Source organism: Protopterus annectens, chromosome 1.part0 (assembly GCF_019279795.1).
Source record: "Protopterus annectens isolate FY-2018-M chromosome 1.part0, PAN1.0, whole genome shotgun sequence".
Classification (NCBI taxonomy): Eukaryota; Metazoa; Chordata; order Ceratodontiformes; family Protopteridae; genus Protopterus; species Protopterus annectens.
The window spans coordinates 1,138,745,591-1,138,761,468 of record NC_056725.1 but is presented as its reverse complement, the minus strand read 5'-3'; the positions used below and the strand labels follow the sequence as shown (position 1 = coordinate 1,138,761,468).

At 44.0% G+C, this 15,878-nt stretch overlaps 1 protein-coding gene across 1 annotated transcript in view; it reads left to right on the top strand.

The window, feature by feature from the left end:
- TSTD3 (thiosulfate sulfurtransferase like domain containing 3) overlaps window positions 1-15,449 on the top strand; it is a 392,152-nt gene extending 376,703 nt beyond the window's left edge. Inside the window, exon 4 of the mRNA XM_044065092.1 lies at window positions 15,097-15,449. Coding sequence (XP_043921027.1) covers window positions 15,097-15,163 — 67 coding nt within the window. The 3' untranslated portion in view covers window positions 15,164-15,449. The remainder of the gene's footprint in view (window positions 1-15,096) is intronic.
- Window positions 15,450-15,878: the final 429 nt, after the last annotated feature.

Genomic DNA, 15,878 nt, shown 5'->3' with positions numbered 1-15,878 from the left:
ACTGGCACTTCATGCAAGAATATGGCAACTAATTACCCAGGACAAGTGGGTTTTAAATATAGTCTCCCAGGGATGCAGATTTCATTTTTACATGTTGCCAATCCCAAACAGATGGCCAGATCTGCCTCCTAATCAGTGGGCAGAGGCCCAGAAACAAGTTGTCCCTCATGAATATGGGGGCTATTCAACCAGTACCAGAAAAGGGACAAGATTTTTATTCAAGACTTTTCCTGTTACCCAGAAAAGACAAATCATGGCATCCAATTCTGGATTTATCCATTCTAAACACATTTCTGGACATTCCAAAATTCAAGATGCTGACTCTACAACAGTTACTGCCTATGCTAGGCAAGGATGCCTGGCTGGTAACTCTAGACTTAAAAGAGGCTTTCCTGCATATCCCAGTCAGGGAATCTTGCAGAAGATACCTCCACTTCAAAGCAGGCTATTTGCATTACCAGTTATCTGCACTGCCCTTTGGCTTATCTACTGCGCCCAGGGTCTTCACAAAGTGCCGGGCACCAGTAATTGCATATTGCAGACAAAGAAACATTCAAATTTATCCTTACCTGGACGATTGTCTAATTCAGGCAGAAAACAAGGACACTCTTCTAAAACATTAGGCGTTTGTGAAAAGACTTCTAATTTGTCTAGGGTACACCATAAACGAAAAGAAATCACAACTGGTACCCTCTCAAATAATTGCATTCCTGGATGCAAGCTTGAATACAACTGCCCAGATGACTTACCTTACACCAGAAAAACAAATTCAATTAATGACTTACTTCAAACAAGTGGCCACAGAAAAACAGCTATCTGCAAGACAAATTCTGCAGGCCTTGGGGTTCTTGGCTTCCTGCATTCTAATAATTCCGTATGCAAGACTGCATATGAAGAAACTTCAATGGTACCTAAAAAGCTTATGGAGTCAACATCGTCACAGCCTGGAGACCATGATTCCTATCGATCCTTGCCTGCAACAAGAGTTCCTATGGTGCGCAGATGCCCGTCACCAAAACAAGGGACTGTCATTCATTCCACCCCCTGCCACCCAAACCCTAACTACAGACGCATCAGACTATGCTTGGGGGACCCACCTGGCAGGGAGATGCATTCAGGGCAAATGGAGCCCAAATCATATGCACCTACATATCAACCAGAAAGAGATGCTAGCTGTACAGAATTCTCTGACAGCCTTCAAGGACTATCTTCATCCAGGACAACTACTGATAAAGACAAGACAACACCACAGTCATGTGGTACATAAACAAGCAGGGGGTTGCCAATTCCTACCCCCTTTGCAGACTATCCATGGCTTTGTGGAGCACTGCCTTGACTTATCAAATAAATCTACAAGCTCAATTCCTGCCAGGAAAGCAAAATACACTGGCAGACGAACTAAGCAGAAATCTTATGAACCCGCACAATTAGAAACTGGGTCCACAAATCTTCAGCATGCTGACAGGCAAATGGGGGAGCCCAAACATAGACCTTTTAGCCTCATCCCAAAACTATCAGTTTATCAAATTCTGCACACTCTGCTCCAAACTCTGAATCTTGCAGCATGACTAATCAACTAATTTCACCAGTTACATCTCTCAGCAAACTTGTGATGGATGTCATTTTGGAGGCTAGAAGGCCTAGTACTAGAAAATCTTATGCTGATAAATGGAAAAGATTCTGTGCTTGAAACAAAGCACAAGGAATAATCACAGCAATGCCCAATATTCCACAGATTCTGCAATATTTAACTGAGAATGTTATGTGATCCTATCTCGCCTACATTCTGACTGATGGGTTCGGAGCCGATCCCTCGCTCGACTGCATCAGCTTTATGCCAAAGAGCGAAGTCTCTTACTGGCTGAGCTTACCATATCCCAGGATGCACCACTACCAGTCCCTCAGATCTCGTTTGCCGCTAACAAGTGAAGACGTGGTCTCGAGCTGGCTGAGTTAAGTAGTGATTATTTCACTAGTTTTTCTGTCAGGATTTTCTTCATTCTCAACAAAAAGCTGTTTTAACAGCTATTCTTGTGTTTGGAGTGCGTTTGACAAAATTCACTTGGTGAATTCTTGTGTTGTGAGTGTGGACTAGGAGTACCTCTTGTCTGGAAAGGCCTTTCCGGTCTTTTATTTGTAGGTGACTTGGTTCTGTTTCGATCATTTATATTTCTCTTCTTTAAAGAAGAACTAGCAGAGAGAAATTATTCCAATTTACAGAGTTTGTGCTGTGTTTTGACTACAGAGTATTGCAGTGATAACTGTAAGCCTATTCTAGGTGTGTCACCAGTGTTTCTTCCAGTTAGTTTTCTGAAATTTTTTATAATGTCTCAGAATCCTAGGCCTTCGGCTTTAAGAAATGTGTAAAATGTAGCTTCAAAATGTCCATCACGGACGATCACTCGCTCTGTGTGTATTGCTTAGGGGCAAAACATTTACAGGAATCATGTAGTGTATGTCACGCTTTTTCCTCAAGGGTCCTCCAGGAGAGGAAAAATAAATTAATTCTTAAGGGATTAATTAAACCTTCTTTCAAGAAGCTTTGGCATCCTCTCCTTCTCCGGCCAAAAGAAAAGGGGCCGGATCCGATCGCCAAGAAACAAAGGCAGGCCTCTCCTTCCGGCCAAGGACTTGCCGAGGTCGGACGTCTGCCTCGATGCCACCAGTGTCGACTCCTCTGGCCGGAGCCGATGGCTGGGGCATCGAGGCGGGTCACCTTCGCCGGCTCCACTGCTCGGAGCCGACAAGGGTCGCCGCTCAGACACTTCCTCCTCGGCGCCAAGTCCACCTCGCACCGATGGAATCTGGTGTGTGTATTCCTCGGCCGATACTCATCGAGTCGCCTCGCCGTCCCCTAGCCCTTTGGGGCCGTTGGAGAGGCCGCCGACCCGTTCTGTTTCCTCTCGGTCTTGAGGATGTCAGATTCTGATATAGACAGGGTGCTCCAAAGACTGTTCCAGTCCCCAGTCTTCCAAAAATTTGTTTCGGTTCCGACCCAGTTGGCTTCGAGCCGATGACCTTGGCCCACCCATTGCCATTCCTCCTCCGACTGCTTCGGCTCCGGAGCAGGTGCTGTTGGAGCCGGTGGAGATCTCAGGGTCGGCTCCGACCCTTACTCCAACCCGGCCTTGGTCCGAGTTTGTCTGTACGTCTTCGGCTGGACCGGGGTGATGTTTGGGACCTATGCTTTGGTTCCGAGCCTCCCTCGGTGCTTGACTGCGGGACTTCCGTCGGCTATCACTGCTCCGGGGACCGGACACTCCCAGGATTCTGGGGTCTGGCTTTCAGAGCCATGAGGAGTGCCTTGGCCAAGTCCTCTTCGCCATCTCCCGGCTTTACCGGCACCTTCCCTAGGCGTGGAGACTGGGTCTTTGGCAGTTCCCCTGTCCGTAGTCAGCGGAGCCCGGGGCCTGAGGTTACCCCAGTGGGGTTCCCTCCTCCTGAGGGTTCTTCTGAGCTGTCTTCGGAGGAACCCCAAGGAAGAGATCGTACAAGAGGAAGCACGTGGACTCCCGAGTCTATTACTTCAGACACTGATCTGGATGATGCAGAGGGGTCCCAGTCGTCCTCGGATGATGTCTCATTTGCAGACATCTTAGAGATCCTCAAACAACGAGGGCGGCTGGATATCCAAACCCCCTCTGCTGACGAGTCAGTGCTCCTCAAGGCCTTTGGGGCTCAGCCCTCCGCCTCCTGGGTGTCTCAGCGACGAGCTTCTGGATTTAGTTTGTCGAAGGGGGGAACATCCAGATACCGTGGAACCAGTCCCTTCTCCAAATAAATTTTTGTCTGCTCCCCGAGAAGGAGTTCCTTACTAAAGGCGTGGCTGTAGATGCCATGGTGGTGGCATCTGCTACACACAGGGCGTGGCAGAGGCTTCAGCGTCCGTCCATCCTCCTAATAAGGAGTCTAGGAGTATGGACAGGTGCGGAAGCGCACCCTGACTTCAGCGGCCTTTACGTTAAGGTCTCTGAATTATTTGGCACATTTTACCAGGCTTCAGAGGATCTGGTCAAGGAGTTGTCAGATTCCCTCGGGTAACCTACCTGAGCAGCTAGCCCAGTCGGTTAGCTCTCAGTTGGCTATACTACGTCAATTTCTAACTCGTCCATGAGGCTCATTTCCTATGCGGCGAAGGCGGAGGTAAAACGGAGCACAGGCGTGGCTCACGGAGACAAGCCTGGCTCCGCTTGTGTCAGTTCGGAGGCCTTCAAGTCTTCCTTCGCCGACGCCCCTTTGATGGGTCCTCCTTGTTTGGACCCAAGGTTAAAGACACCCTTACCCACTGTGAGCAAGAGGGAAAAACTTTATCTGCCGTAGGTGCCCGTTATTCCACTCCCTTTCGGCCTTACCCCAAGGCTAAAGGAGGGAAAATGTGGTTCCAAATCTCGAAAGTTTTTCTCTCAACAGCAGGAAGATTCCCCTTCCAGAGGCAGAGGACGGGGAAATTTTTCAGGGAGACGCCGTCCCAGAGGCGGCAGAGGGCCCCGCAATTCTGGAGACCCCGAGTCCTTTCGTCGCTCTTCAGCCTCCCACACGTCATGAGGGATTGCCCGGCTGTGCTGCTCGAGCCAGTCGGGTGTCGTTGCCAAGCACCTAAAAGCCTGGGAGTCAATCACTCAGGACAGATGGGTGCTTCAGATCATTGCGGTGGTCACACCATCCGATTCACATACTAGCCGCCACCGTCCAAAAGAATCCGGGACCCACCACCCAGTCAAAGGGAAATGGCACCCTGAGAAGCTTTAAAGCTGCTAGAAAAGGAGTCATCCAACCGGTCCCCACAGACCAGATCGGATCAGGAAATTACTCCAGGTTCTTTTTAGTGCCAAAAAAGACAGGGGACCTGAGACCAATATTGGATCTCAGCAGACTGAACCAATCCGTCACGAAATCCAAATTCGAATGGTCACGTTACAATCCATTCTCCCACTGTTGTTGCAGGGTGTTTGGCTGTGCTCCATAGACCTCAAGGGCGCCTATTATCACATACCGATACATCAGGCGTCCAGGAGGTATCTGCGCTTCAGCCTGGGAGTCAGTCATTACCAATTTTGCGCTCTGCCCTTTGGCCTCACCACAGCCCCAGGGTGTTCACCAAGTGTTTGGCAGTAGTGACGGCTCACCTGAGAAGTCTTGGATTCCAAGTGTTTCCCTATCTGGACGACTGGCTCCTGACTGCAACCACCAGGCATCTACTAATGGACAACCTCAAAGCCACCATCTCCCTGGGTGTTACCCTGGGGATTACATTCAATTGGTCAAAGTCTGTCTTGCTGCCCTCTCAACGCATAAGGTTCATAGGAGCAGAGATAGACTCAAGATTGATGCGCGTCTTTCTTCCTGCGAAAGGATCCAAACTTTACAGGGCCAAGTTCAAGCTCTAATCTCGAGATCCAAAGCCCCAGCCAGGATGGTTCTACAAGTTCTAGGCTCAATGTCTGCCACGGTTCTTTTAGTTCCTCTGGCAAGATTGCACATGAGGATTCTTCAGTGGCTATTGTCAACGCAATGGTCCTTTCAGGATCTTCCCTCAATCATCACATCATGATTACGGAAATATGCAAAAGGGACCTTCGCTGGTGGCTTCAGACATCCAATTTGGATCAAGGAAACCCTTTGTTCTTCCCTCTCCAGTGGTTACCCTGACGACAGATGCCTCCCAGATAGGGTGGGGGCATTGTCTGGGCAGGCTAGTTCAGGGCTCCTGGCTTCCAGGCGAGCTCTTCTCCACATCAATGTGTTGGAGATGAGGGCTGTACTTCTATCCCTACAAGCCTTACACAAGTTTCTTCCTCAGGGCATCATCGCCATCCACACAGACAACATGTCGGTGGTTTGGTATCTGAACAAACAAGGAGGGACCAGATCATACCCCTTTGCAGAGAGGCCATGAGAGTGTGGGAATGGGCTGTAGCTACCAACCGCTTCTTGGTAGCGACCCACATCCCGGAAAGTCAAATATATTGGCAGACAAATTGAGCAGGACAATTCTCTCTCCTCACGAGTGGTCTCTAAACCACACAGTAGCAGCTCAGGTTTTCAGGAGATGGGGGCGCGTGCTGCGACCTATTTGCAACTCCACTAAACACCAAGTGCCAAAGGTTCTTCTCCTTGATCCCACATCAGGGAGTACCAGCCATGGATGCTCTAGCACAACCTTGGCCAACAGGGCTACTTTATGCCTTTCCTCCAATTCCGCTTCTTCCCAGAGTTATTCAAAAGCTTCTCAACTGGGGTCTTCAATGATACTGATTGCCCTACTGGCCTCGTCAGGTATGGTTTCCCTACCTGAAGAAGCATGCAGTGGACGATCCGTGGACTTTAGACCTGATTCGGACTTGCTAATCCATCAGTCGGGACATCGCATCAGTCCCTTCAATCTTTGAAATTGACAGCTTGGCTCCTCCACTTCCGACTTTAGTTAGAAGGCACACACTAGACCCGAAGTTGTTCACATTTTATCTTGCCCACAAACCCACCACTAACAAATTGTACCTTAGTAAGTGGAAGAGGTTTGCTATCTGGGCTCAACTCAAGGGCTTAGACCCTATCACTGCTCCTGTCCCAGAGGTCTTGAAATTCTTAACATCCCTGTTTAATCAGGGATCTTCTGTCTCAACTATTAAAGTCCAACTAGCGGCTATCTCTAAATTCCACGAATCCATGGATCCTCCTTTGATGAGCAGCAGACTATGCAAAACTTTCATTAAAGGTGCGAGCCTATTAAGACCACCAATTTTTCATCCTGCACCTCTGTGGGATCTTGATTTGGTGCTTCGCATTAACATCTCCCCTTCGAACCAGCTGCTACATGCGAGTTAAAATATCTGTCTTGGAAAACTGCCTTCTTAGTTGCAATTACTTGCAAGAAGAGTTTCAGAGCTTCAAGCCCTGTCTATTAAGCCACCGTGCTTGATTTTCCACAAGGATAGAGTATCACTTAGGCCTAATCCATCCTTTGTCCCAAAGGTCTGTTCTAGTTTCTGCCTCCAACAATCTCTAGAGCTACCAGTTTTCTTCCCAAAATTCTCCAATGAAGCAGAATACACTCTTCATAAATTGGATGTTCACAGGCAATTACGCTTCTATTTAGACAGGACTCAGCAACTTCGTAAGTCAGACCAGTTGTTTGTGTCCTTCTCAGATAATAAACTGGGCCAAACCATCACAAAAGCTACTATCTCAAAATGGATCAGAGATTGCATAACTCAGGCTTATTCTTCTTGAATAAGCAACTTACAACATCTATCAAGGCTCATTCTACCAGAGCTATGGCTACTTCTATAGCTTTTCATTCCAAGCTCGCTATATCGAAATCTGTGCTGCGGCTACTTGGTCCAATCCGCACTTTCATTTCCCACTACAAATTGGATGTGGCATCTAAAGGCGAGCTTCATTTGGTTCCACGGTACTCAGGAGTGTTTTCCAGTGAGCCACCCAGGATTCAGGTGCTAGGACGCTGTCCCATCAGTCAGAATGTAGGCGAGATAGGATCACATAACATCTTTTAGTTATGTACTCACCATAACTTCAGATGTTTGGGATCCATCTCGCACATTCCACCCTCCTTCCCCTGCCTTGGAGATCAGAAGAGATTGAGCGGTTTTGAGTTCTACTGTTTATCTTGTTTCATCTGACTATGTTATATAAGCAGGTGTGCATGTATGGACAAACTAGATCTGGGGGACTGGTAGTGGTGCATCCTGGGATATGGTAAGCTCAGCCAGTAAGAGACTTCGCTCTTTGGCATAAGCGTGCCGAGTCGGAGCCGAGGGATCGGCTCCGAACCCATCAGTCAGAATGTAGGCGAGATGGATCCCAAACATCTGAAGTTATGGTGAGTACATAACTAAAAGTTCTTCACAAAGGCCTATCTTTCTCTTCCATAAAAATCCATGCCTCTGCTATTTCAGCTCATTACAACACAGAACCTCCCCTCTTCTCTCATCCCCTGCTAAAGCAGTATCTAAGAGGGGCCAAGAATTTAAGACCTCCCAGGAGAGCACCAACTCCTGCATGGGACCTCAATTTTGTGTTGGAAAAGCTCACCCTACCTCCTTTTGAGCCAGCTGCTACTGCAGACATAACATTTCTCTCTTGGAAGACAGCTTTTCTTTTAGCAGTCACTTCAGCTAGAAGGATTTCAGAACTACAGGCTCTCATGGCAGTGGAGCCTTTTATTATCTTTTACCCAGACAGGGTGTCACTCGGAACCAATCCATCCTTTATGCCTAAAGTGGTGTCTAGTGTGGCTCTTAATCAGACCATTCATCTGCCAACTTTTTTCCCAAATCCACAGAACAAGGGTGAGCAGATTCTGCATTCATTGGATGTACACAGACAACTAAGATTCTACTTAAACAGGACAAAATCTCTAAGAAAATCTGAGCAATTACTGGTGGCATTTGCTGCAAGGACAGAGGGAAAGGCGATTTCAAAGCAGACTATTTCAAAATGGATAAGCCATTGCATTCGTTTCTGCTACATGCACCATGGTAAACTTGTTCCCAAGGGGATTAGATCCCATTCCACCAAGGCTGCATCTACTTCTGCAGCCTTTCTCAGAGGGGTTCCTCCCAGAGACATTCTAGAAGCTGCTACCTGGAGCTCAGTCCATACGTTCACCAAGCATTACCATTTACATCTCTTCTCTTAATCCAGAGCAGGTTTTGCCACTGCTGTCCTGCAGGGCCTTATAGCTGCTCCTAATGCTGTATAATTCCATCCTCCCAACCATAGCTTTGGGATTCTACCCAAATGTAATGAATGCAACAGTGAGACACGAAGAACGTAGTACAGTTGTGTGCACTTACCATAAATGTAGATGTTAGTATTCACTTTTGCAGTCCTGGTTACCCACCCGCCCCCTGTTTTTTCTTTTACTCTATCTCTTCTTTCTGTTACTATGCTCAAAAGCCTTTTTGGTGTATTTGCTTTTGTTTGGAGGTATATTTGTTGTGTTCTAAATTACATACTTAGATATTTATATATATATTTATATTTTGCTCCCCATTTGGGGGGCACCTGACATCTGGGGCAAGAAAAACTGATTAAATGGCGTCGGCTGTATGTTTTGTACCCCTGACGACCTGACGTCATGAAAGAAGGGACAGCAACCGACACAGGACCCAAGACTTTGTTAATCAGGCCGACTGAGGGCAACCTGCCAGCAGATTACCCGAATGTAATGACTGCAACAGTGAATACACTCGAACATCTACATTTATGGTAAGTGCACACAACTGTACTGTATGAGTAGTGGTTCTATGTGCATGATTAGTGGTGGGTGAGTTGACAGCCTCTTCTGTAGGACTGTTTTGAGTGCTAGAGAGCAGGGATTTAAAATTCTTGGTTTAGGTACATCCCTTGCACTAGAGTGAATTATTAGTAGAGGGTTGTCAGTGTACATGAGGCAGTTGTTACACTGCCTCAGGAGATCCAAGTTAATAAGGCCGGCAGGAGAAACAGGGGTGGTCCAACTGTCCATAATGCTAGGCTTGAAGAACTGTTATCACAGTGGGGGTGTTTTCAGGATTAATCTAGGAGGTGCTGTTTAGATGGGTGTTTCTGATGGGGTTTTTGGATGGTGATTTAATAGGTCACAGTTTACTAGCAACATGTCTTTGATCGGAAAAGTACTAAAGATGAGGGCTACACTAATGTACTACAGCTTTATCGAACATTGCCAAATTATCTGTCCATCTATGGTGTACAATTGCACTGCATTGTGTGGTGCTGTGCGATGTGCAGACAAGCAGAAACCTGCTCAAACATGGGGCTTAAATACCTGAAGCTAAAATCTTAAAAAAAAAAAAAAAAAAAAAAAAAAAGTTCTAAAGAGCCAATGAGGATGCTTACTGCAATCCTAGGCTAATCACCCTCCACCAGACAGGTTCCAATCAGCACACTTCTCTCACAAGGGTGCAGAAGGGCCCCTTCTAATCAAAAATGGCTTGGAAAATGTTCTCAGAGTACAACAGCCAATACAAACAAACCCAGATGCAGCACATTTGTATGTGGACCATGCTACAGCTGCTAGCTACACTAATTTAGGCAGAAAACACTAAAACTTATTTAAGCAGAAGAAAAAAATAGCAGTGAGACACCAAAAAATGTTAGCAAGGAGACACTAAAAATGTTTTAAATAGCAAACAAATCAGTTATTTAAAACACCACTTGGCAGGAAAACAGAACATATGCTTAGCAAAATGAAAAGTAGCAACAGTTATTTTGCATTCAGTGAAATTAGCAAAAAAAAATAAAGCTTTGCAAATAGTGAAAACAGCAACAAAATACTATTTAACAGGTGCAGTAAGGCAGAGAAATGCAGTACAAACAGTGCAGTTTACTTTACAGTGTTAAATAAGCAGAATGCAATAAAAAGTGCAGTAAGTAGTATAATTAAGCAAAAAAAAAAAAAAAAAAACAGACAACCTACAGATTTTGGGAAGCTTAGAAGCCTTGAGTTGCCTGGAATCTCAGCTCAGAGTTTTGGCTGGTAGCCCACCTGAGTTCAGCTCGGTTCAAACAAGCTTTGCAATCAGTGAAATTCCTTTTTCACTTCCCCAATGCATAGGTATTGTGGGAATTACTCATCTAGGTCCAAGTCCTACTATTGCAGGCAAGGAACTAAGAAGGCAGTGAAACTTGAAGGATAAAGCCTGAGGGGGACATCGTGGCCTTGTACCTCCCTGGGGAGCAGATGTGACTACATGGAACCTCTTCCCCTAAAACTCTCCATCTGTGATTGTGTGACCTGAAACGAAACAGGATCATCACAGAGGCTTCTACTTGATCTTTCATAGTGCCTAGAAAGCAGGGCCTCTGGAGGCCCATCATGGACTTGCTAAGGTTAAGTACCGAATTTCAAAATGCTGCCATTGCAAGCTCTTATCAGCCCCATTCCCTTAAGCCCTGATGGTTCCCCCTGGATCTTAAGGATGCAAGTCTTCACATACTCACAGGTACTTTCTAAGATTTGGAAGGAGTGCTTCTACTATCAGGTTACCTTTTTGACTTTTGGGTTGGCTTTTGCATTAGACTTTTTTACAAAATGCCTATCTGCAGGAATTGCTTAGTGCAAAACCAAGGACTTTCATATTTGCCCACACTTGGATAACTACCATATTTGGGCACTATCCCAGGAAGAGGTAGTGTCAACAGTACAATTAACCAGTGACTGCTTTCAAAAGCTGGGGTTTCCTTCAACATCCTCAAGTCATATCTGAGACTTTCCAAAACTGTAGTCTCCCTAGATCCTTACTGGATTTGGAATTGGAAATTAACTGCTTACCTCCACCACTCATGCACAGACACACACACAGAAGGTGGAATCTCTAGGTCACCATTTCCAACAGATGACTCTACAAATGGTGGTTAACAGAGAGGGAAATCCTAAGGGCACTGGGGTTTGCAGTTTCCACACTTTATTAGCTCGATTGCACATGGGAAAATTCCAGTGGTTCCTAAGAAGTACAAATACCTGGAAAAAGCATCTTTAGATTATGGTTCCTATATCACAGTCTGTCTCAAAGGGCTAGAATTTTAGCCCAAACAGATCAGACTGAACCAAGGGATGTTTATCAAATAAGATCCTCACAATCTGATAGAAACCACTGATGCTTCAGGCCTAGATTGCAGGCACATCTAGGAGACCTCAAACTGCTGGATGTATTGGGATGCAGCTCAAAAAAAGAAGCACATAAATGTAAGAGATCCTGATTTAGAATGACCATAAATGCCTAGGAGATGATGCTTTAATCCCAGATGACTGAGGACAGTCTACATTCCATCTCCTAGGATGTAGTTTGCTTAAGTGGATCAGCTACAGATTGTTATGAATGGATGTACAGGGCTGTTTTTCTGCATATTTTTCATGTGGGTGTCTTTGAACTTTTTGCCTGTCTGAGCAGCAAAAGGGTGAGGATATTCTGCTGCATACGCTACATATATAAGCTTTGGCAGTGGATGCCTTCTTCAGATGGACAGGTCTATTTCTGAATTGTTCCCTCTAATCCCCTCCTCCTTCCTAGGCTGAAATCAAGGAAGCAGGGGCCAAAGATAATCTAAATAAACTTTTGGCTCAGACAGCATGATCCTCATTCAACATTTAGATGTTCAGGCTAAAATCTCATGTGGTGCCTCTGCAATTGGATCTCTTAACTCAGGACAGTAGAGCTTGATGCATCCCAACTGAAAGACATTGCAGCTAACTGCCTAAATGATTCAAGTCTTTTACCTTTAACTCTTCATTTGTCCAAGGATATGCTGACCATACTTAAGGAAGATTTGAAGCCTGCCATACGGAAACTTATCAAATGGAAGAGGCTTCGCTCTGCTGCCAAAGGAGTTATCTGGAGTGTAGCACAGCAACCAGTGTACATGGTTTTGCAATACATGAGTTGAGCTGCTCAGTTAAGACCTGGAATATACCTCCATAAAGGCACATCTCTCTGTCATCTCAGCCTGCATGCCTGTAGCATACTTGCAGCTTGTTAAACATTCCCTGAAGGGAATCCTTCATCTAAGACCACCAATAAAAGCCATTGTTCCTTCATGAAGCTTAATCTGTGCCGTGGAAAAGCTAACCAGACCTGTTTTGAACCTGCTGCCCCTTTCTCTCCCCTTATCTTTCTAATGTGGAAAGCAGTTTTACTTTTGGACATCACCTCAGCTTGGAAGATTTGAGAATTACAGGTGCTTATATGGACTGACTTTTTTAGTCTTGCATAAGGATAGGGTCAGTATTAGAACCAACCTCACATTTGTGCCAAAAATATTGATCAACTTCTCCTTCTACCAGACTGTAAGATTCATGGTTATCTTCCCTAATCAGCAAACAAAGTGGGAAAGAATTTTTCATTCCTTAGATGTACACAGACAGTTGACATACTGCATTGATAAAACAAAGATGTTCAGAATATCAGGTCAGTTATTTGTGTCCTTTAGCTCCTGGAAGAAGGGAAATTCAGATGCTAAGCAGGTCTTCTCTAAGTGACTGACATTGTGTTTTGTTCTTTACTGTCATCTTGGAAAGATGTCAGAAGGGACTGAGAGAATCCCCAGCACTAGGGGTAGAAAAACTATTGTGGCTTTTTTGTGGGATGGGGTAATGCATAGGCTATTCTATAGGTAACAACTTGGTCATCAGTCCATATATTTTCCAAGTACAATGCAGATGCTCCCCCAGTCCAGCTGCAGTTTTTATTTATTCTGTTTTTTTAACTTAATTTTAAAAAAAAAGGTGAGTTATGATTTTTATAAAAGTCGTCTGCATAACAGATATGGATGCTTTTCAAAACTCATTTTAACAGTTTCTGTGTTGCTTCCAGTTTTAGGGCTGGGTTTGCATCTGCCATTTTGCAGTGCTTGTAGCAGCCCAGGCTTGACAGTTTCTCCATCCCTCAGACTCTTAAGGTTTGGGAATCAACCCAGTAGTAAGGACCACTGCAACTGTGATCTATACGAAGAGCATATTCCAGTTGTAGAAGAGTTTATTGTAATAGTAGAAATTCAAGTAGTTTCGAAGGGTGCTGCCCTCTGGATGTCTGACCAGATGTCAAGCCTTGTGCAGCTAAAGTCCTATTGGTAAGGGCTACTGCAACAAGATCTACTAAAATATATTTTAGTACGTTAAGCTCTTACAAGGCTGTACATTCTATCTGGTTGCCATGACTCCCACACTATTTTTTCTTTCTCATAACAAGTCACAACCTCAGTATTGGCTTAGATTTATCACACCAGATCTCACTTTGGCAGATGGTTTGCTGACACAACACCCAGAGAGTCTTTAGCAAAAAACAGTCCATTCTAAATTGCTTGTAACCCCATAAATCACTTTTGCTCAGCTTTCAAAGCAACCCATAATCTAAAGTTATGTTTGTATGCTTTATCTGAGTACAGTGAGATTGTTCACATCTTTTTACAGTCACTGTTGCCTTTTTCTTAATCTTCAGCATTTACTACATAACTGTCTCCATCGCTTCTTGTTGACCATGCATGTAGCCAGCTTTCTCAATAATATGCAGTTGTAGTCTTTTCATGTAAATGTCAAACATTCCCATCAAATTTCATAGTTGAATAAAAATTGCATCCAGGCTGTTAGTCACCTTGCACAACTTCATACCTTTTAGGTTTTTCTAGGGTGCAACTGTTGAATATAGTGCGACTTGACATAACTACCCAGCCAGTTATATTCCAGCTTAAAGCAGGATCACATGCTCACTTGATCCAACTACAGTTATGCTTTTTATTTAGACTTGTAAAAATGATAAACTTCTCTCCTTTAGAATAATGTCAACAGTTTCAGAGATATGTTTGCTTTTCAAAACTCATTTTGGAATTAAATGTGCCTTGATACTTGGGAGAAATTGCCATTTAGTCCAGAGTGCACCTGCTCATAAAATGTTAGTAGTTTAGAAGTTGCTTTTAAAAAGAGATTGCTTTTCGAAGAGCATGTTTGCAAGGTACACAATAATCATGAGCTTATGTGTTTTACAAGTTAGGTGCATGTGATGATTGAATTTCTGGCACGAGATTACATTGAAGGAGGAAAAGTTAAGGCGTTTATTTGTATGGGTATGTAGGAAAGTATGTTAATGGATCTTGTTTTCTCTGTTTTTGTTTGTTTTTTGTGTTTGCCTGTATGTAGTGGTGCATTACATGAGCTGCTTTTGAAGACACTTTCACCCACAACCTGGGCCCCCAGAAATCAGAGAATATTAAATTATTTTTGCCTGTTTATTTGGATTTTAAGTAATATAAAAAAGCAAAGGGCACCATTTTTTCTCAGTAGAAGTTAATCACTTTTCAAATGTTGTAGAGTGCCACCAAACGTGAATACAGACAAAAACAAACATACATAATGAGAGGAAAGTGTTGATCCCTGTGGTGCACCATAAATTTGAGGACTTCTCTTACAGAATGCTGAACTTAAGAAACTGTTCTCAGCTGCAGCCTTGAACCAGTAATTATATGTTTTAATGCTAAGCAACTTTTCTTACTATGCTCACTGTTTTATTTCATTGTAACTTAGAACAGTAGTATGTCTTTCCAGTTTGTCCCTGAATTTTAATTATGTTATTGTGGTTTTAGGGCTCAGCATTTTCCAGGTGGTTTTGAAGAATGGCTGAAATGTGAACATCCTGAAAAAAGTCAGTGACACTTTTGAGCACTGACCTCTGCCAACTTAATGTCTATGAAATGGATATGAATTAAACTGTAAAAGGCAATAATATATTATGTTCATTTTTTTCTATCATTGTTTAAATTCAAAAGTTTCAAATGCTTTTCTGCAGGTATATTTTTTAAATCAGAATTGACCATAATTTAATATTCAACAGGTATATATATCAGTTACATTTTGTACAAGAAAGAATCAATGAATAAATGCTCAGTGTTTTATATTGTATGTATATGTGCAAATAAATAGAACACGTTTATCTTCAGTTGTGCTGTTCACTTGTTCCTGGCTAATGGATTTTGTATGTTCTTTATAGCATTTTATATGTGTATCACTTCACGTTTCTTGTTGCTGTGGATCTACCGGATTTAGAATCAAAAACCCTCAGTGATGTGCTCCCTTTCTGATGTGTGTTGTGGCATAGTGCAGTGGATTTATCAGCATGCTTGTCTCCCCAAACCTTCAATTTCTTTTTTGCCACTCGTACAGTTTGAATCTTGACTTTATCCTTGGTATCATCGTTAGCAAGTCTTGCATTTATATATTTAAGTATTCAGTGTGTTTTGTGGCTTTCAGGTTGCAATCAAAGATCTAATCTGGCATTGATTTTATAGTTACAGTGAGGAGATGATGTGAAAAAACTTGCTCAAGTGTCAATATGTCATCTCTGTCTTGCAACCAGGAAGATGGTGGT